General features: G+C 50.3%; 2 protein-coding genes across 2 annotated transcripts in view; one reads left to right on the top strand and one right to left on the bottom strand.

The window, feature by feature from the left end:
* Positions 1 to 504: 504 nt before the first annotated feature.
* On the top strand, positions 505 to 3,607 carry Dbndd1 (dysbindin (dystrobrevin binding protein 1) domain containing 1; the record flags this gene model as incomplete). The annotated part of the gene is given in 3 exon segments (XM_013507966.1): positions 505 to 651; positions 939 to 1,079; positions 2,344 to 3,607. Coding segments are annotated over 3 exon segments (446 nt in total), but the record flags the coding sequence as incomplete, so codon positions are not given.
* A 1,971-nt stretch (positions 3,608 to 5,578) lies between these two features.
* LOC102021279 (AFG3-like protein 1) overlaps positions 5,579 to 20,649 on the bottom strand; it is a 27,176-nt gene continuing 12,105 nt past the window's right edge. The window contains exons 9-17 of the mRNA XM_013507965.1: positions 17,361 to 17,498; positions 17,018 to 17,171; positions 15,193 to 15,300; positions 14,428 to 14,553; positions 8,342 to 8,452; positions 7,057 to 7,172; positions 6,224 to 6,424; positions 5,957 to 6,151; positions 5,579 to 5,873 (exon numbers count right to left, since the gene is read on the bottom strand). Coding sequence (XP_013363419.1) covers positions 5,700 to 5,873; positions 5,957 to 6,151; positions 6,224 to 6,424; positions 7,057 to 7,172; positions 8,342 to 8,452; positions 14,428 to 14,553; positions 15,193 to 15,300; positions 17,018 to 17,171; positions 17,361 to 17,498 — 1,323 coding nt within the window. The 3' untranslated portion in view covers positions 5,579 to 5,699. The remainder of the gene's footprint in view (positions 5,874 to 5,956; positions 6,152 to 6,223; positions 6,425 to 7,056; positions 7,173 to 8,341; positions 8,453 to 14,427; positions 14,554 to 15,192; positions 15,301 to 17,017; positions 17,172 to 17,360; positions 17,499 to 20,649) is intronic.

The raw sequence follows: 20,649 nt of genomic DNA, 5'->3' as shown, positions 1-20,649 counted from the left end.
AGGCTGGGCATGGTGGTGCACACCTGTAATCCCAATGACCAGGAGGCTGAGGCAGGAAGATTGCTGTGAGTCTGAGGACAGCATGGACTACATAGTGAGATCCTGTCTCAAAAAACAAACCACCATCACCACCCCCCAAAAAAACAAGCAATTGCCTTTTTTACCCACCCACAAAATCTGCATAGAAACAACCTGAAAGAACACTCACCCCATGGTACAGTGGGGCCAGTGGCAGAGAGATGCAAGGACTGCAGGTGGCTGCTGCCCATCCTGTTGTGCAACTCTCTTTCATTCTCAACCCAGACACAGCATTTGGAATGGGACAAGTCAGTCCCCAGAAAAGGAGCAGGAGAGCCTGCAGGACCACATGCGCTGCATGTCCCCACTTGTGCCCAGGCAGACAGAACCCCCTGGTGGTGTGGTCCTCTTGTGCTCCCTAGATCTAGACCCTAGGGCCTGTGGGATCTCCATAAGTCTTGAGGTGATGCTGTGTCTTGCTTGCAGGGATCGTTAAGGAGGTCGAGGTCCCACAGGCTGCCCTGGGTGTCCCAGCCCATGGGACGGGGGACAGTGGCCATTCACCTGTGGCTGAGGAGGAGGCAGGCATCCCGATCCCAGCACCAGGTCTCCTGCAGGTCACAGAGAGGAGGCGTAAGTATTGTGATCTGCCTAGCATTCCACAGGGATCCGGATTCCACAGGAACTGAGGCACAAGGTATGGGGGCAGTACTGCAGCACAGGGATAGGGCTGGGCCTCGGTTGAGCCACAGTAAGACCAAGAGCTGGAACATGCCCAGGCTCAAGTGTGCAGGACACACCTGAGGCCAGACTGGCCCCTCACAGCCTGGGACACCTCCCCAAGGGCTGTAGGGAGCAGTGCAAATGTCCATGCTTCAGGTGGACTGTGGGGTGACTATGCTTCTTGCGCCCTTTCCCAGAGCCCCTGAGCAGTGTCTCCTCTTTGGAGGTCCACTTCGACCTCCTGGACCTCACTGAGCTCACTGACATGTCCGACCAGGAGCTGGCCGAGGTCTTTGCCGACTCGGATGATGAGAACGTGACCAGTGACTCCCCAGCAGGTAAGTCTGGCAATGTAGCAGGGAGGTGCTGGGTGGGGGGCCAGGCTCCCCAAAACCCTACTTTTGAAAGCAACTTCCTTGCCAGGCGTGGTGGTGCTCATCTGTAATCCCAGCACTCAGGAAGCCGAGGCTGGAGAATCACTGCAAGTTTGAGGCCAATCTGGGCTCAAAGAAAACGAAAAAAATGAAAAGGAAACAACTTCATCTCACTGAGGCTCATCTTAACAAACACATCATTTCATGATCCTATCTGCCCAGCATGAAGGGATCTCTCTCCTTCACAACTACCTCTACTTAATTTTACTTTTCAAAAGAGCAAGAGGAGGCCAAAGCTATTTTCTTGAAAGTAGAATGTGTTAAATGTGAATTTTAACTATGACTCGTGCCAAGCACAAAAGTGGGGTGAGGCACATTTGCCAAAGTGGGCCCCTCCTCAACTCCCTGACTTGATTTCACTTCTGGTTCTGAAAGCAGTGTGGTATCTGGCTCAGGTTCCTAGGCAGTGGGATGTGTGCAGGGTGGCCCAGCTTCCCTGCCTCTCTGCCCCGGACACCAGCAGGCCCCATGGATGAGGCCTGCTGTTGTTTCCTGTCTCTCCTAAGCCCTGTGAGCAGAGTGACAGTAGTGTCTTTCAGTCTGTCTCCAACAGTGAAGGACTTCAGTTGCCCTCTGCAGGCTAGCAGGTGGGTGAGCAAAAGAACCAATTCCCACCCCACAATCTGGTAGCCCAGCCTCTACTTCCCCCAGCCCCCCGACCAGGCCAGAACCTGCATGGCCCAGGTCAGTGCCCACCCAACGCATGCTGGGGCCTCACTAGAGGACCTTCCCCACAGAGGACCTGGCAGTGGGCCTGCTATAACCTGCTCCCTGGAAGGAGGCGGGGCAGCCCACACATCCTTGGGGACCCTGGCTGAGCCACATGCGGGATGAGTCCCCTTCCCACCTCTGCACTGCTGTGAGCCCACAGATGTGCACAGGGCCAGACTGGCCTGTGGCTAGCCAGGGGCTTAGATGCAACACCCACCCATCCCAGCCCCTCACAGCCTCACCCACAGAGGGACTGAAGGGTCATGGTGGTACAGGTGAGGCTGGCAAGATCCCATCCGGCACTGGGTCACAAAGGGGCAGAGCTGGCAAACCATGGCTGAGGGAGCAGGGCCTCTGGGGTCAAGACCTGCCTCCCACATATGCATGTCAGTGTGCAAGGCAGACCTTGTGTTAAAGGCAACCAGGGCCCACTGAGTCCACGTCCTGTCCTTGCCAGGTCTGCACCCGCTGCCCCGGGCGGGCTGCCTGCGCTCTCCCTCCTGGACGAGGACCAGGGCTGAGCAGAACCGCGAGAAGCAGCCCCTTGGAGACCATGAGAGGCAGCCTGCGATTGTGGACACAATTCTCACTGTGGAGGGGCCCAAGGAGGACTAAGCTGTCTCCACCTGCTGGGCCACCCACCCTCATGACGGCAAGTGCAAACAGTCCTGGCCTGGCAACACTCTCCACCCTCCCCATGAGGCTCCAGCCGTCACCTCCTAACAGCAGCCAGGGAAGGGCTGCCAGCCACAGGCCTCTGGGCACCCAGCACAAGCACAGCCCAGCGGCCTTACCTCCAGCTGCTGCCCTTGCCTGGACAGGGACGACATGGCCATGATGTTACTGCTCAGGATGAAGCAAGCACAGCCTGGGCCTTCTGGAACCTTCTGTCCACAGGACCAGTGCTCACAATGGCCCCCAATCCCCACAGGTCCTATGCCACTAGGCTCGGAAGCTAGAGTGGGCCTGGCGTAGCCCACGGGGTGCTCCACCGTCCAACCACGCATGGGGCCGGGGCACAGACCTCCACCACGCTCTCCATCTTGCCTATCCTTCTGCCCCAGGGAGGCACTGCTGGTACCAGAGCCCCCTCCCCAGCCCACTCCAAGACCTGTGTCTTCCCTCTGGGTCTCCACATGACAGCCATGGGATGAGGGCCTGGTGTATCTCCCCACCTTGAAACACCAAATACGGCCAACTGCCTCAGAGCTGAGACTGCTGGGACAGGGCTCACCCTCTCCCACCACCTGTCCCCCATGTCCCATGCCTGTCAGTCACACACAGGAGGTGGCCTGGCTCTGGGTATGTCTGGTAGGGCCAAGCCTACTGCTCTCTGGTAGGACGGATGTTCACTGCAAATAGACAGGTGTTAGGACTATGATTCCAAGGCTAGTTTTGAAGTGAAACTTCAAACTTGCTTTCCATCCCCAAACCGACCTACCCTCCTGTCCCTGCTGATGCTTCTGAGGAAGGCAGCAGGCTCAACTTCACTCCCATCAGATGCTCCTGGAGACTAGGGCGGCAGGGTCCCCCACCCGAGCTCCCCTCTGCTTGGGGCTTCTCACAAACCAGGTCTCCCAGTGAACACTGTCCCTGGTTCCCAACAGACACACAACTGCCCAACCTCTGCAGCGTGAGCCCCACACCTCCCCCTTGCCTTCCTGCTGTAGCTTCCATAGCGCGTGTTCAGAGTGGGATTAAAGCTTCACCACCATCTGAAAGCCTCCTGTGATTTGGTTTTTTTCTTTTTTGGCCCTGGGGATTGAACCCAAAGCCTTTGCACTGAGCTACACCCCAGCCGTTTTATTATTATTGAGGCAGAGTCACAATATGTTGGCCAGGCCAGACTCCAACCTGTGCTCCTCCTGCCTCAGCATCCCAGAATGCTAAAATGACATGTGGGCATCATCACACCCAGCATGGCCACCTCTTCTCTAGCTGACATCAGGACACACACAAGGCCTACAGGAGTGTGGAGTATCCTGGGCCCTTGGGTCCTCCTCTGCCTGATGCCCCTGGGGCTCTGCTGTACTGTGTGCCAGGCTGTGCTCACTTGGGTGTCATTTTGGTGATGCTCCTGCCCCACGCAGGTGTCCCAGAGCCCTCTTTCCCCACACAGCTATGTTGCTGGGGAGCCAGACCTGCCTACTTGGATCACTCAGGAGCTGAGGTGGGGGCAGCAGAGGTCTCAGGTGGTCAGAATCCAAGGCTGTCCTGTGCATTTCCCAGGAAGGGGCCACAGTTCCCAGCACACTGCAAATCCTACTCCCAGGGAAAGGGAGGTGGGGTGGGCACAGGCTGACCTACCCCAGTTCTAAACAGGACAAGGGCACCTGCCCCCACCTACCCCAGGCACCATGGTTGGGGCACCACAGCGTAGTGCCTGTCCCCAACAGGCATATGAGGGGTAGCAGTGAGGTGAACCCTGGCATCGGACTATGCAGCTTGTCAACGAGCAGTGGTGAAGGATGGATGTTGGGGCGGCTGGACCCAACATGGTAAGGATAGGGAGGCCTGCAGGGAGGGTCAGCCCAAAGGGCCGGGGTCAGCATAGAATGTTGGGAGTGACCACAGCCCTCAGCATTCTAGCCTCAGGGACAGTTATCCTGGCTCTCCAGCAGCTTTGGTGGGAACCAACCACAAGGTCAGCCATTGTCCAACCCACCCAGCCACAGCCATTTGATCTGACAATACCAGCCTGGAGGTGCTGCCACAGTGCTGTGACATCCCAGCGGAGAAACCCACCTCCATCACAGGGACCACATAGCACAGCCACTTGGCTCTGCTAATCTGGGTTTGGTGGAGGCTAAGCCCTGAAGATTTAAATGTTCAATAACATACATTTTACAAACAAGAGTTGAAAGTGCTCATCCCCAGCTGGACCTCTATTTCTAAGGTCACGAGCACACAGAGGTGCTGGGGGTCAGTGGTGATGGCTCACAGCTCTGCATCTTGTGCACTGGCAGGATGCACAGGGAGACCTTCACCGAAGCCTATGGCATTCACAGAATTCACTGTACCCAGACGAGGAAAAGGACCTTTCAGCCCATGGCATTAAAAAGGCATTCAGATCACAACCTATGGAAATGAAGAGTGAACATGAGGCCAGGGCCAAGTGGCCCTACAGAGATCTGAGGGCCAGCCCGGGCAAGGAGACCATCGCTCTGGGGGGTAAGGAGGCTCACTGGGAAACATGGGGGGTAGGGGAGTGCTCACCTACTAAAAGACCAGGTACTCAGGCAGGCAGCCTGCCCCAGGCCCAGGTGCACCTCAAGTTTCACCACCCTCCCTTAGCCATACTTCTTAATGGCTCTGGGTTTCCTTCCTGAGTACTGAACCTCTTCCCTGCAGTCCCAACTGATTAACACCCAACCTTTGTTAACACAGATCCCTTCACAGGCTCACGTTCTCCCTGGGTCTCCCTCACTAACCCTTGAGGGCATCCATGCTGAGCCAAGACCCTCTCATGAGTCACTTTAGGACATCCAGCGTCACCAAGAAACTGAGTCTTGCCTCAACCAAAAGGCCAGTGTGAGGATCTTGAGGGTACAGAGCCCTGGCTGGCACCACACCCAGGGGTCTCTGGAGAAATACGCCCTCCCTTAGCCATCTGTCACTCCCCTGTACCCCTAGAGCCTCCTGCCTGGCTGCTGCCAAGCCCCAGCTCCCCTCGTGGGTCCTCAATACGCCTGTTTGTGGTTGTCACTGGTTTAATGTGCTTTCTGGTGGTTCTGACAGATGCTCTCAGAGGATCGGACCACAGCAGTGCTACGTGGGGCTCCCCTGCAAGTGCTGCTCAGTGCCCCCCTCCTCCTATCCCCGGTTCCAGTCCTTCAGCCCCTCAGGAAGGGATGTGTCCTCCTCCAGGCCGCCAGTGCCCTCCACAAACTCCTCATAAGTGGACTTCTCCACGAAGGGCCGTGGGCCCAGCAGCTCGACCATGTCAGCCTTCTCTAGCACCTCCTTCTCGAGAAGCCGCCGGCCCACCTGGAACAACACCACCTGTCAGGCTCCTGAACAATGCAGCCCTCACCCCCAGCTGCCCTAGCATTGCCGCTGGCCCCACTTACCTTTTCCACCTGCTCCTGGCACTGAGTCAGCAGTTCTAGCGTGCGATCATAGGCAGAGCCGATGAGGTGCCGAACCTCCTCATCAATGAGCTGGGCAGTGGCCTCGCTATAGGGCTTCTCCACCAGAGCCTCACCTCTTTGTGGGAGGTCAAAGGACACCTGGCCCAGCCTCTCACTCATCCCAAACTGTACAATCTGGAAACACAGGAGCCCAGGGTGAGCCATACCCACAGGCTATGGGGCTGTGCCAGGACACCTACCTCTTACCTGCGCGTAGGCACTCTGTGTGACTTTCCTTAGGTCATCCTGCGCCCCCGTGGTAATTCGCCCAAAGAACAGCTGCTCAGCCACCCGGCCTCCCAGCATCATGCACATGCGGTCGAAGAGCTGCTCTCGCGTGTAGAGGTACTGTTCCCGGGGCAGATACTGGGCGTAGCCAAGCCCCTTGCCCCGCGGGATGATGGACACCTGCAAGACAGGATGGGGCCCTAGTCTGTCTCCACACAGTCCTCACAGGTGCTGCCTAGACCCACATGGATAGGGAGGAGAGGCCTGATCCAAGCCCCACACCATCCAGTGGGGCTTCCCTAGAGAGCAACCCTGGGGGCTGTTACTATGGAGACCACCTAGGTTGGTCCTGCAGCCATGAAGATTCTGGAGGCACTGAAAGATCCCAAGCTTAGGAGCCAAGCGAGCTTAAGATCAAAGTTTCTCTATGGAAGCCAGGTGTGGTGGCTCATGCTTGTAATCCCAGCACTTGGGAGACTGAGGCAGGAGGATCGTTGTGAGTTCAAGACCAGCCTGGGCTACAAAGTGAGCTCGAGGCCAGCCTGAACTGCATAGTGAGACCCTGTCTCAAAAAAGACAAAAAAAAAAGTTTCTCTACAGAGTCCATGGCTAAGGATCTATAGCCAACAGCCCTGTTCTGCCTCCCAGCCCCAAGTAATTAATCATGGGCAAACTCTAACCCACCATACTCCTCAGAAAGTAAAGGTGATGTTTGTGAGTACTGTGTCATGTGGGCGGACACCCAGACAGCCACACAGCCAGGTCCATCATGTCTCAAGACTACTTTGCCTCAGACAGTCGTGGTGACTGACCTTCAGCAGGGGGTCTGCGTGCTCCAGGAACCAGCCCACCACCGCATGCCCAGCCTCATGGTAGGCCACAGTCATCTTTTCACTGGGCTGCAAGACCTGGGTCTTCTTCTCAAGGCCTACAAATCACATTTCCTGTGAGCGAGGGCCAGGGAGGAAGGCCCACCACCCAGCCCTCCACAGAGGAGCCTGTCTGCGTCACACTCCACTCCCCGTCCCAGCTGTCCTTGCTGCTCGAACCACACCGCTTAGGGGGTGGTCACAAGTCAACTGCAGTGGAACAAAAAGACAGACACACACATGGATGAACAAGGGACGATTTCCACCATCCTAAAAGCCCAATGGGCAACAGGCATGAGACAAGGACAAAGCAACAATGGCACATGTCACATTGCTCCTACCCACTGCTACAGGGACAGTCAGCTCAGCAGAGTCCCCAGAATGGTCTTGAGATGTGCTGGTGTTTCCTGGTTAGCACAGCCTAGTATTACTGCACAAAGCCTCCTTGTACACACATTATACTTGGGGCTTTTTTATATTTTGTTTTTGTCTTTTGAGACAGCGTCTCACTATGTAGTTCTGGCAGGCCTCAAACTCACAGTGGTTACAGGCATATACCATAAAGCCCAGCTATGTTACACTGCACACAGATGGTGCTCAAGGATACTCTTCCACTGGTTGCCTTCAGCTCTGTGTCGGGGGTGGATGCTACTGCCGCCTACCTTCAGGAAGACTGCAGGGAGGACGGATCAGCCCAGCAGCCCCAGAGACCTAACTGTTGCTGAGGTGCTTGAGCTATAGGAGGGTGTGTGACTCGCCCCCTTCCCAGTACACTGGCTAAAGACAAGAAACCAGCGCAGCTATCCCTTCAGCTGAAGAAAATGTATTTACCAGGTATGGAGGGACACATCTTTAATCCCAGCACTCAGGGAGACTGAGGCAGAGGGATTGCAAGTTCAAACTCAGCCTGGGTAACTTAGTGAAACTTGCCTCAAAATAAAAAATAAAATAAAAGGGGCTAGGCCTGTAGCTCATTGGTAGAGTGCCCTGGTTTCAATCCCAAGCAGCAGGAGTCGGGGTGGTCCCTGCACAACACTGGGCAGCTCCCAGGAAAAACCACAACTCCAGGCACCCCTCTCAAACCCAACCTTTCAGGGAAGCGCTCTGCTGCCACCCCAGGCCTTCCCTAAGAAGCACAAGAGCTGCTGGACTTCCTCACATTTCCACATGCAGAGTGAGGCTGGGGCTGAGCAGGGCAGGCCGGGTACATCCCTGCTCCCTGGCTCACCTCCAATGACCCTCGCAATGGCTTGCTCGAAGTGCTTCTCCTGAACGGAAGGACTCAGGTGGCGGGCTGCAATCAATGCGGCTTCATTGCACACATTAGAAATATCAGCACCTGGCCCCAAAAAGAACAGACAGCCAACAGTCAGTGCTCCTGGCTGCAAAGGGCAACCTCAGAGAGGCCAAGGTTAACTTCAACATAGTACTCAAAGTCAATCAAAACTGCTTTATCGGTCACTTTGGATTATGGGTATGCACCACTGGGCCGGGCTATCAGTCACCATTTTTAGCCAAATTTTGTGGTTATACTTTATTGATGAATAATTCATCTACCATAAAACTATATGTACTGACTTTTCAGTAAACAATCAAGTCATACAACTAGTTGCAGGACACTTTCTTCTACCATTTCTGAGATACCCTGTACATGTTTTCACTTTAATTCCCATTCCTGAGCCCAGCTAATCTATTTCTTTCTCCTTGGACTCAGTTTCTGGGTGTTTTCGACAAATGGAAACATGGAAGATGTTTTGTCTGGCTTCTATCGCAGAGGGCAATATTTTCTAGGCTCATTCCTGTTGTACCACGTTGCAGTACTTCACTCCTAGTCAGAGCTGAAAAGTATTTTCATATACCACATACTGCTGATTCACTCACCCACTGGTGGACATCTACGGTGGTTCTGCTTTTGTGCTATTAAAATGATGATGCTATGCAATGCACGTACAAGTCTCAGTGAACAAATTTTTTTATTCTCCCAGGTATATACCTGGGAGTGGAACTGCTAAGAGTGAATTATATTGGAACATATAGTTATATATGTTTTACTTTTGGAAAGACTAGCAAACTGATTTCTACTGTGGCCATATCATTTTACATTCCCAACAGCAATACATGAGCCCTTCTCATTATCCTTGCCAAGTCTTGATTTTGTCCATTTTGTGGCTGCAAGCATCCTGGTGTGAATGAAGTTATATCTCGTTGAGGTTTTGATTTACATTCCCCTAATGACCAATAATGATAAGCATTTTTTCATACACTGTTGGCCATTGTTTGGAAATACATATCCAAGACTTCTGCCCATTTTTCAGTTGTGTTCTTTTTGTGGCTGAGCTGTCAAATTTTTTTACATACTCTGTCAACCCTTATGAGACACATGATTTTTAGTCTGTGAGTTGTTTTCTCACTTGGTGTTTTGATATGAAAAAGTTTATTTTTTTTTCTAGGTTTTTTTTTTTCTGGTACCAGGAATCAAACTCACGACCTTGCGCTTGCCAGGCAGGTGGTGTGCCGCTAAGCTAAATCCCCAGCCCTGAAAAAGTTTTAAGTCCAATATAGTTTTCCATTTTTGACTTATGTGGTCACATATTTTAGAAATCACCGCCAATTCAAAAGTAATGAAGATTTACCCTATGTTAAATTTCACAGTTTTACCTCTTAAATATAAGTCTTTTATCTATTTTGAGTTAATTTTTGTACATTATACCCCTGCGAAGTTGTGGTTCTGAGTTTGCAGCCTTGGTCATTCACAGATTTTTCTTTAATTGTTCATGGGAGGCCCTGCAATTTTCCAGAAACCGCAAATAGCCTCTGCAATATTTTTTTGGCACCAGGTTTGCAAGCAGCCAATCTGAGAGCAGTAAGTACTCTGTGAGGCTGATTGGCTGCTACCCTGCAACCCATCTTCAGCAGATGCACCAACATTCCCGCATTGCAACAGGTGGCTGTACCACATGTGGTTATCTGGAGGGCTCCGTTCTCGGTTTTATTCTTCTTAAAGCCCTAAGCTCCCTAAAATGTCTTCAAAATGCCCTGCACCTTCTTCTTTTGGTGGGGAGGGGCGGTTTACCAGGAATCAAACTCAGGGCCTTGCGCTTGCCAGTCAGGCACTGTGACACTGAGCTATATTCCCAGCTGCACCTCCTAAGGCTTTATTAATACAGTATTTTATTAAATTACGTAACTGTGCGAGAGATAACATATTTAGGGTTTAAACTATAAAAATAGGCATTTATTGGCATTTTTCTGACCATGTATGAAATCTGTGATTTTTCACAATTTGCAGTTGATAAATGAACACAACCTCTGCAAATTTCAGAGGTCCACTGTAGATGATGTGAGATAAGGTCAAATTTCATTCCTTTGCATAGAGATGTCAATTGTCCAAGCAACATGTGTTGAAAAGACTGTTTATTCTTCAGCTTTATATACTTGTGTTTTGTTTTTTTTTTAATTTGTTTGTTATGTTTCTTTGAGACAGGGTCCAACTATGCAATCCAGGCTGGCTGTGAACTCCCTTTGTAGCCCTGGCCAGCCTTGAACTTGTGGCACACTTCCTGCCTCAGCCTCCCAAGTGCTGGGATTATAGTCATACGCCATCACACCTGGCTGTACTTGGTTTTTAAAGATTACAGAAAAAAGTTACAAACCAAAAATACAATACTGGCACTTATTATTTACCTAAGTGGTTCCCTTTGCTGGTATTCTTTTTTTTTTTTTTTTCTTGGCGAAAGCATGTTATTTTTTACATCAGTGACAGGAAGTGTCAGAGCTTCACTGCTGATGCTGCCTCCTCAAGGCCCACAGTCATAAGCCTAAGGGCTGTCTGTAAGTAAAATCTTTTTGTTTTGTTTTGTTTCGAGATAGGGTCTCACTATGTAGTTGTAGTCCTGCCTGGTCTGGAACTGTCTATGGAGCCCAGGCTGGCCTTGAACTTGCAGCAATCTTCCTGCCTCAGCCTCCTGAGAGGTAGCCTGCACATCTTATAAAATTGTGATAGGTCTTCACATCAGTGAGGAGGGTTCTGATTGAGGAATCTTCCCTCATGACTGCCTTCCAGAATTTAAATTTTAAAGTTGGGGCTGCACACTCATTTAGCTCCAGCAATTTCAGCCACTAAAACCAGGGCCATGGGGCTGGGGATTTAGCTCAGAGGCAGTGCCTGCCCGGCAAGCGCAAGGTCGTGAGTTCAATTCCCCGTACTGGAAAAATAAATAAATAAATAAATAAAACCAGACGAGGTAATCATAGATACAGAATTGCCACCAAAGAAGGTTGTCTTCTTAGTCGGAGCCTCTTCTAAATTGTTAAATTCTTTCTTTAATTCTTCTTTTATGCTAGAACAGTCTATTTTGCTGTACAACAAAACTTACTATCAAAAATGGCACCTTAGAAAATAACTCTCAGATCATCTTCTGGAAAGCTTTCTCATCAAGGTCGCTGGGCAAAAGCTTCTTCCCTGGGTACACTTCGCCCAGGTACTCACTTGTCATGAGAGATTCACACATTAACTGGCCCTGGCTGTTTCCCAACACTGGCACCACATTAAGGGAGCTTCTTAAAGTGCCACTCAGGTTTATTTTATTAGGATGACACTGATGGTCTTGGGTGGGGAGGCTCTTGGCTAACATCACAGTGACAGACACCAACCTTCACATACCGTAGACAGTGCAGGAAGTCACTAATATTATTTCATACACTTCAAGTTATTGTCTCGTGTCCTTCCACTTCAGCCCAAAAGGCTTCCTAGTTTATTACTAGTAGATCTGCTCTGCACTTCTACTAGTAATAAACTAGTTTTCTAAAAGTCTGAACCAGGATCGTGCCTGTAATCTCAGTTCTGAGGAGGCTGAGACAGGATCACTGCAAGTTCAAGGGCAGCCTGGGCTCCACTGGGAGTTCAAGGCCAGCCTGATCTACACAGTGAGACCCTGTCTCTAAATATAAAATAGTCTATGTTTTCATGTTTCCTTCACTCCCAATGGACCATCTTGCCAGATATGAAATGCCCAGCTGAGTTTCTCCACCCCCTGCCCTCCACCCCTCCTCCGCTTTTGGTATTTTTGGAGACAAGGTCTTGCTATGTAGTTCAGGTAATCCTTAAACTTACTATGTAGCCCAGGCTGGCCTTGAACTTGTGGTGATCCTCCTGCCTCAGCCTCCTGTGTACTGGGATTACAGGCATTCACCACCACGCCCAGTTCAGCTGAGTTTCTGTCTCAGCATTCAAGCACATCACCAATCCCTTCAGCCTCGAATGTCTGCAGAGAATCTGGCTGTTACTCTCACAGAGGACCTTTGTCCATGTGTCCTCTGTCACTGCCACCTTCAGATTCTCCACCCTGGACTTTCACGGTTGGGTTACTACATGTCTCACATTTCCGAGTTTATTGTTACTTCTGAGTTTACTGAGTTTCTCAGATGTGTGGGTCCACATCTTTTGTCCAGTTTGGGAAGTTTTGAACCAGGATTTCTTTAAATATTCTTTCTGCCCTTAGGTTCTGCCCTCTTCTGGCACCCCCAAAATGCATGTGTTATCTTAATAGCAGCAGGTATCAGAGATCCTTTAAGTTCTACTTTTGTTTTGTTTTTTGGTGTTTTTGAGACAGGGTCTCATTACTATGTAGTTAAGTCTTTCCTTGAACTCACTATGTCAAGCCGGGCGTGGTGGCACACGCCTGTAATCCCAGTACTCGGGAGGCTGAGGCAGGAGGATCACTGCAAGTTTGAGACCAGCCTGGGCTACAAAGTGAGCTCGAGGCAAGCCTGAACTGCATAGAGAGACCCTGTCTCAAAAAAGACAAAAAAAAAAACCACAAAAAACAACGAACTCACTACGTTGCCCAGGCTAGCCTTGAACTCACAGCGATGCTCCTACCTCAGCCTCCCAAGTGCTGGGATTACAGGACTGTGCCACCACGCCCAGCTGCATTTCTATTTGTCATTCTTTTTTCTCCACTTTATAGAATGGATAACTTCATCTGAAGCTCCAAGTTTTCTGGTTCTCTTTTGTCTGCTCAAATCTGCTGTTGAACCCCTCTACTAAGTTTTTCATTTCACTTCCAGTAGTTTTCAGCTCCAGATCTTCTACTTGGCTCTTTCTTATAATTTCCATTTCTTTGCTACTTATTCTCTCTCTATTTGTTGGAATTGTTTTCCTAGTTTCCTTTAGTCCTGGGTCTATGGTGTCTTACAAACCTTAAGACACATTATTTTAAGAACTACAGGGCCGGGGATATAGCTCAGTGGCATAAGTGCTTGCCTGGCAAGCCCGAGGTCATGAGTTCGACTCCCGGTACCAGAAGGCTCATTGTGGGAGAAAGGTATTTTGATGAAGCAGCATCCCTAGGCACAGTGCTGGCTCCTCCCCCTGGGGGGCGCAGTGCCAAGTTGTCCCTGCCAAGAGGCAGTCCAGTCACTCCTGCTGTGTGTGCCCACTAGAAATCCCCACTGAGGGCCTGGGAAATTGAAGTCTGGTAACTTATTCCAGTCTTTTGACATGCAGATGGATACCTGAGTTGCAAGGGGAGAAAACAAGAGGCACGAACCACATTCCAGGCATGAGAACGACAGCCTTCACCTGCTGGTCTGGTGAGAACACCTCACTCACCACTTACCACAGCAGATGTGCACTCAAGTGTGAACAGCTTGACTAGTGCTGCGCAGAAGGCTGCGGGTGGCTGGGAAAGAGGCTCTGGTACATGCTCCCACAGTGGCAGAAGCAAATGACTGTGTTGAGGCCTTCCGTGTAGCCTTGCAAGCAAGGCTAAAATGGGATAAACAGGGCAAGAAGCCCCTTGGAAGGTCCTCACCCATTCTGGTAGGGAAACAAGTATCTGTGCATGGGAAATTGGGTTTTAATGAAAAAAGAAGAGAGAGGGCTGGGGATATAGCTCAGCGGCACAAGCACCTGCCTGGCAAGTGTGAGGTCCCAAGTCCGATTCCTAGTACCAAAAAAACAAAAACAAAACAAAAAAGAAGAGAGAAAAGCAAAGGAACTGCCCAGTTTAGAGCACAAGTCCAAGATCAAAGTATAACAACTCATCTCAGTCATCTTCCATGGACATGATTTTGGTCCTGTGCAATAAAGACTTACTAAACTGAATCAGAACTAAAACATTTGTTAAAATGATACAATAGGCTTTGGGGCTAGGATCTCTGAAGCCACTGAAATGTCCAAACAGGTTCAAAGTGACAGGGGCAGGATAAGCACTGCCCGGGACCCAATGAGCAGGCACAACAGCCACTTGCCAATTACCAGCAACTGAACACCCAGTTCCCACCAGGCTGAATGGACAGCCCAACACTCACCAGTGAAGCCTGCAGTGAGAGCTGCCAGCTTCCGTGCCAGGGCATCCTTACTGAGGTTTTCGGACAACTTGAGCGGGCGCAGATGGACCTTGAAGATGGATGATCTGCCTTTGATGTCAGGGGGACCTGAGAGAGAGCAAGAGAGCGAGAGAGAGACAGAGATCCATCTTCTGAGCTCCCTGGGCCTTCAGAACTGGGCTCTCACAGCCACTTCCCAAAACCACAAGGGTCGTCTAGAGGAGCCAGGGTGCAATGGAGGAAACAGGCCGAAGGACACATGCATGTGGCTTTGCAGCACACTGGAATACCACCTTCACACCTGATCCAGGGACCTGACAGCAGACAAAACAAGCACCGTGCATGGCAGCAAAGGGTGGCCACACAGGATAATTATGTTTTCCTGGGGAAGACAATAATGGCTGACTATCAGGGTGAAGGGCAAAGGATAAGTTTTTATCCTCTAAACTATCAAGTCATTATGACACTGAGGGAAAGTAGAAGCCGGAGGACACCAACCTGCCATGTCCCTGCCTCAGCACACACTGCAGTGACATGCTGATGGGTCTAACCACACATCTCTTATTCTTACAGGTGGACTGCTAGAAGACAGGGCCCAGCAACAGTATGGGCTAATTGAGCCCACGTTTTCAAAAAGTTACCTTAATTATTTTAAAACCTCTTCCAAACATACAGTGAATGAACTAGCCAAACTTCAACCTCAGGGGCCAATGCCCAAACCCAAGCATGCAATTCACACACACTCACCAATATAAATCTGGCGGTCAAAGCGGCCAGGGCGCATCAAGGCTGGGTCGAGGATGTCAGGGCGGTTGGTGCCTGCCAGTACCACCACATTGGTGGTGGAGTTGAATCCTGGACACAAGAGAAGCAGGTGAACCCAAGGAAGGCACAGGCACGACAACCCAGTGCTCTCCAGCTCAGCCCACACTGGCTTTGCTTCCCTCTGCTCATCCACACCCTACTGCAAGGACTGTGAGCCCAACATGAGCTCTGCCTAGCTACCTCAGGTTAGGCTGGCTCAGGCTGGGGCTGAACCTCCTGCTGACTCTTCCTAGGAGGGACCATTCACAAAGGCTCCACCTCCTCAGTATTCACTGTTCCCCGACTCCACCCAAGTCTCTGCTGGCAGGAAACCAGACAGCTCTCAGTTAACAGTGAGCCCCACAACCTGGAACCAGGGCTGAAGTCCCTGTGCATGGGCTCTCCATATCCTTACTTATGCCTGGCTTCTGGCAGCCTGACACCACGTGGCCACATCTCTACCTTGGCAGAGAGCAAAGTGTCTATCCACCCAGGTCCCAGTGGGCTTGCAGGGCCCAGGGCACAGGTGGGATGAAGGCAGACAGGACCACGTGGAAAATGGGGACACCATCAGAATATGAGGGCATGAGGCTCAGCCTGGGTGCCTGTACCTTCCTCTCCATTATTCTCTTGACGGTTCCCTCCAGAAGACTCAGTGAAAATTTATTTATATTTACAGTTAGATATAATGACAAGACTTTATAGAAGTGTCAACATAACAGGGCTGACGACTGTCCTTAGCATGGCTGGCATCCAGTATCCCCACCACACCCTGACAGGATTGGCGTATGGTGTGTGCACAAATGTGGTTTATGCACACTGCCCTCCTGGGTATCTGGAACCTTGGTACATGACCAACCCTCTGTGGAAACCCCAAGGAATTAAGTCCCTCAAGGGCTTCCTAGGTCAAAACCACCCAAATCCTCCTACAATTCCTCACCGGGGACTCTGGAAACTGCCCCAGTCTCCCAGCCTCAATTATCTTCCCCTGGTTGGTTCTCTTGTTTTTTTTCTATGATGAAAACAGCTCTGAGTTACAGCTCCTCCCAGCAGGCTTCCAAATCAAGTGGGGCCTTAGGGACACCAATATGACCCTAATAGCAAAGTGAAGATAAAATCTGCCAAAGATCCAGTGAGAACTTTTACAAGTTTAAAAACTGGTACATCTAGACACATCCCAAGAAGGCACACCCTGGTGGGCATCGCTCTGTGGTCAGCAGGACAAAGGCTCAGAGCAGGAACATGGCTCTGTCACTCCATCCTGTGCCTCCATCAGGAGACCCTGGTGGGCATCGCTCTGTGGTCAGCAGGACAAAGGCTCAGAGCAGGAACATGGCTCTGTCACTCCATCCTGTGCCTCCATCAGGAGACCCAACACTTGGAGCTGGAGATTTAGCTCAGTGGCACAGAGTCTGCCTGGCAAGTACAAGGTCCTGAGTTCATTTCCTGATACGAAGAAAAAAAAGACTAACACGTTCTAGTTTACCTCCCGGAGAAGCAGGTATCCGTCACCCCTGCTAATCTCCTCCTGCTGGAGGGCAGCGGAACGTGGCTGCCTCATCCTGCTGCTGTGCAATAAACAGGTGCACTGTGTGAATAGATAGTGCTTTCTCCACCACGTCTGCCTGACAGCAGCCTCCCTTAAGAGCAGACAAATTCTCTTCCAAGGGGCATCTTTGTAGGAACAAAAGGCTAGGAAGGTCATGTGACTTCCCAATGAGACACCACAGGTGGTGCTGACCGTTCAGGTCCATGCCATTCCACTTACCATCCATCTCTACAAGCATCTGGTTCAGGGTGTTCTCCTGTTCACTCTGACCCCCAAGGTGCCCACGGCCTCGCTTCCGGCCAATTGCATCGATCTCATCGATGAATAAGATGCAAGGAGCATTTTTCCTGGCCATTGCAAACATGTCACGTACCTGGAACAGGAATCCAGTCTTTGTTACTCACACACACAGGTCATCCCTAAGCTTCTCCATGGTGCTTAGCACCTGGAGGGTAGGGCATACTCTGGGCTCACACCAGGATCCTCCCCAAAGCCCACAGCTACCCAAGCTTAGTTAAGCAATTGGTGGGCACCTTCTGCAGCTGGCCACCCACACACCTACCCTTGCTGGCCCAACACCAACAAACATTTCCAGGAACTCCGACCCATTCACAGTGATGAAGGGCACGCTGGCCTCCCCTGCGGTTGCTTTGGCAAGAAGCGTTTTGCCAGTACCAGGCGGACCAGTGAGCATGGCTCCCTGTAACAGAAGGAGATGCTTGGCTCTCAAGGGAAACAGGTAGCACCAAGTCCCATTTTCCACCTAGGAACTGGTCGTTTACACAGGTAACCTATCAGATTGACCAATAACAATCTCACCAAACACCACTCTTAAAGCCTAGGAGTGTTTATTTTTAATCTTTTCTGCTTATAAAATTACTGCACACTCATTACTCACCACAGTTCATATACTGTAGACATGACACAGAAAATGAAAGTGCTCCACACCCCCACAAAGAAGAGTAGGTTCCTTTTGCAGGGAAAACTTAAGGAATAGCCCTATTGGGTCAGAGGACCTGAATGCTTCTTTTAATAATTACCATCATACTGCTGGCCCATGTACCCACCACAGCCCCATGTCAAAATCTTTGGCCACAAAGAATCCTATCAAGCTCTGTACCCTTGCTGACCTGAAGGGCAGAAACAGTTCCTGAAGTGCTTACTGTTTAGGTCATGTGTCTCATGTTCAACTATATCTCCTTTCTCTACTGTGTCCTGCCTTTGTCTATAATGGCTTAAGGTTTAAAATCACTGCTCCAGGCCAGGGATATAGCTCACTGGCACAACACCTGCCTTGCAAGCAGATGGCCCTGGGTTCAATGCCCAGTACAAAAAAAAAAAAAAGCCAGGGATATAGCTCAGTGGCACAGGCGCCTGCCTGGCAAGCGCAAGGTCCTGAGTTCAATTCCCAGTACCGTGGCCGCCCCCACCAAATCAGATCATCTTAAAGCAGATCATAACTTTAAGAACAAAATTGAGATAAAAGTGAGGAACAGGGCCAGGTGTGATGGCGCACACCTGTAATCCCAGCACTCAGGAGGCTGAGGCAGGAGGATTGCCATGAGTTCAGGGCCAGCCTGTGATATATAGTTCACAGGCTATATATATATAGCCTGAACCACACAGTGATACCCTATCTCAAAAAAAAAGTGAGCAGGACCACAAAACTCAAATCCACAGGTGTTGGAATTCCATGTCCCCCACACATGGTCACAGTGTCCTCTTCTCCACCCAAACATGTAGGACTGACACATCTTACCCATGATAAAGAGAGTCTTAACACTCCCTAGAATGTGACAGTCTCAGGAGCCACCCCTGATAGTGTGAGGACATTCTAGAAGGCAAAAGAGTAGCCAGACATGGCAGCAGTACATTCAGCAAGTGCACCTGGTATGAGTGCACAACCAATTCTTTGCACATGTGGAGAAACTGGGGATGGGACCCAGGATTTGTGCTTTCCAGGCAGGGGTTCTATCACTGAGCCGCATCAGCACCCTCCACCCTTTTAAAAAAAAAATTTATTTTGAGACAAAGTCTAAGTTGCCTAGGCTGGCCTCAAACTTGTGATCTTCCTGCCTCAGCCTCCCAGATACCTGGAACAGGTGTGCATCACTGTGCCCAGCTATAGCTGATTCTTCACAACCACCTTCCAGAGGGAAGGAAGTGGTACTTTTGAGAAGTCACCAGACTTCATACCCAGGAGTGGAAAGTCAGCTGGGCCCCAAGTAACTCTTTTGACAGCCACAGGACAGCAGGGAGCTCATGATGCAACACACAGGCTGACAGAGGCTCTTGCTTGTGGGAAGGAACTAGTACTCCAGTGAGATTCTTGTCTTGGTAACTACAGCTCCACCCACTCCTCTATCATAGGCACCCCCAGTAAATACAGTCACCTGAAAGAAACTGTGAAAAACCTCTGTGAGAAGCATCCACTTCAAGGCCTGGGTGTCAGCAGAGGTGCACACCCTGGGTGGCTGCTAACGAAGCCCACCAGGAGCACTCACTCACGTGCTCACCAAGCCACAGAACAGACATGCCCAGCCCCCTGCCTCTGCTCCCCCAGGTTCACACCCATTGCTAACCCTTTCTCTGTTGTTCAGAACAAACTGTCAAGTGGTGCCCAACTTGCAGGGAGGAGACAGAGAAGCTCAAGGCAACTGCAAGGGTCAGGGTGTCATGTAAGCTTGGTTACTACTACAACTCTTCTCTGATCCAGAATCCAAAACTGACTTAAAGCACCTATGACCCTACATGGGAAAAGAATCCATGGCTTCTGTAGGTTCTTAAAGGGTCTGTTACTACAAAAGGCACCAGCAGATAGACTGGCCCTCTGCATACCAGGGCAGCCAGCCTCACCACAGCTTCTGTGCCAAGGGAACACCCAGGCACACACCAAGCTCCTGTACATTCCTGTCCTGCCAGTGAGTCACTGGCTTTTCAAGAGGCAGCTGTATCTGATCCAAAAATCTATTCATTTGGGTTGTACTCATTTCAGTTATGTATGTGAGGGTTGGGGATATACCTCAGTGTATAGCACTTGTTTAGTATGCACAAGGCTCTGGGTTCAATTTGCAAACCAAAAAGTAATGATATTACATAAACTCGTAAAACAGGAGCTAAAAGCATTTCTGCAAAAACTAAGTTGAAGCCTAATGAAGACAGGTGTGGTGGTGCACAGCTATAATCCCAGCTCTCTGGGCGGCTGAGGAATAGGGATCCAAGTTGAAAAGCAGTCTGGGGTCTGGGGATATAGCTCAGTGGCATAAATGCCTGCTTGGTAAGCACATGCTTTGGGAAACTGTAATCCTCAAAATACTGCAGCTCTTCTAAACAATGAGACAGGGGAAAGCAGCTATGGAAAACAAACATAGCACTCACGAGAGGAGTATCAGTTCAGTATTACTACTTCAAAGGGCACATTTTAGAACCAAAGAAATCCTATAATCCCAGTACTCAAGAGGCTGAGGCAGGGAGATTGCCGCAAGTTCCACGTCAACCTGGGCTACATAGTGAGTTCACTTTTTTTTTTGAAAGAGGATCTTGCTATGTAGTGCAGGCTGGCCTTGAACTCATAGCATTCCTCCTGCTTCAGTCTCAAAGTACTGGGATTACAGACCTTACAGGAGTGCAACACCACACCCAGCTTTACACAGTGAGTTCAAAGCCAGCCTGAACTTAGTACATAGTGAGACCCTGACTCAAAAGACAAAACAAAACCAAAAAAATGTTACATAAAATGAGATTTTCTTCATGATTTAAAAAATGCTGTCAAGTGTGAGAGAAAACTATAAAAGACTATCTCAATCTGCTTCTAAGTTCTTGCTTCCTTTCTTTTTTTTTTTTTTTTTTTT

Source organism: Chinchilla lanigera, unplaced genomic scaffold (assembly GCF_000276665.1).
Source record: "Chinchilla lanigera isolate Chin_1 unplaced genomic scaffold, ChiLan1.0 scaffold00140, whole genome shotgun sequence".
Classification (NCBI taxonomy): domain Eukaryota; kingdom Metazoa; phylum Chordata; class Mammalia; order Rodentia; family Chinchillidae; genus Chinchilla; species Chinchilla lanigera.
This window is presented reverse-complemented; position numbering and strand designations above follow the sequence as displayed.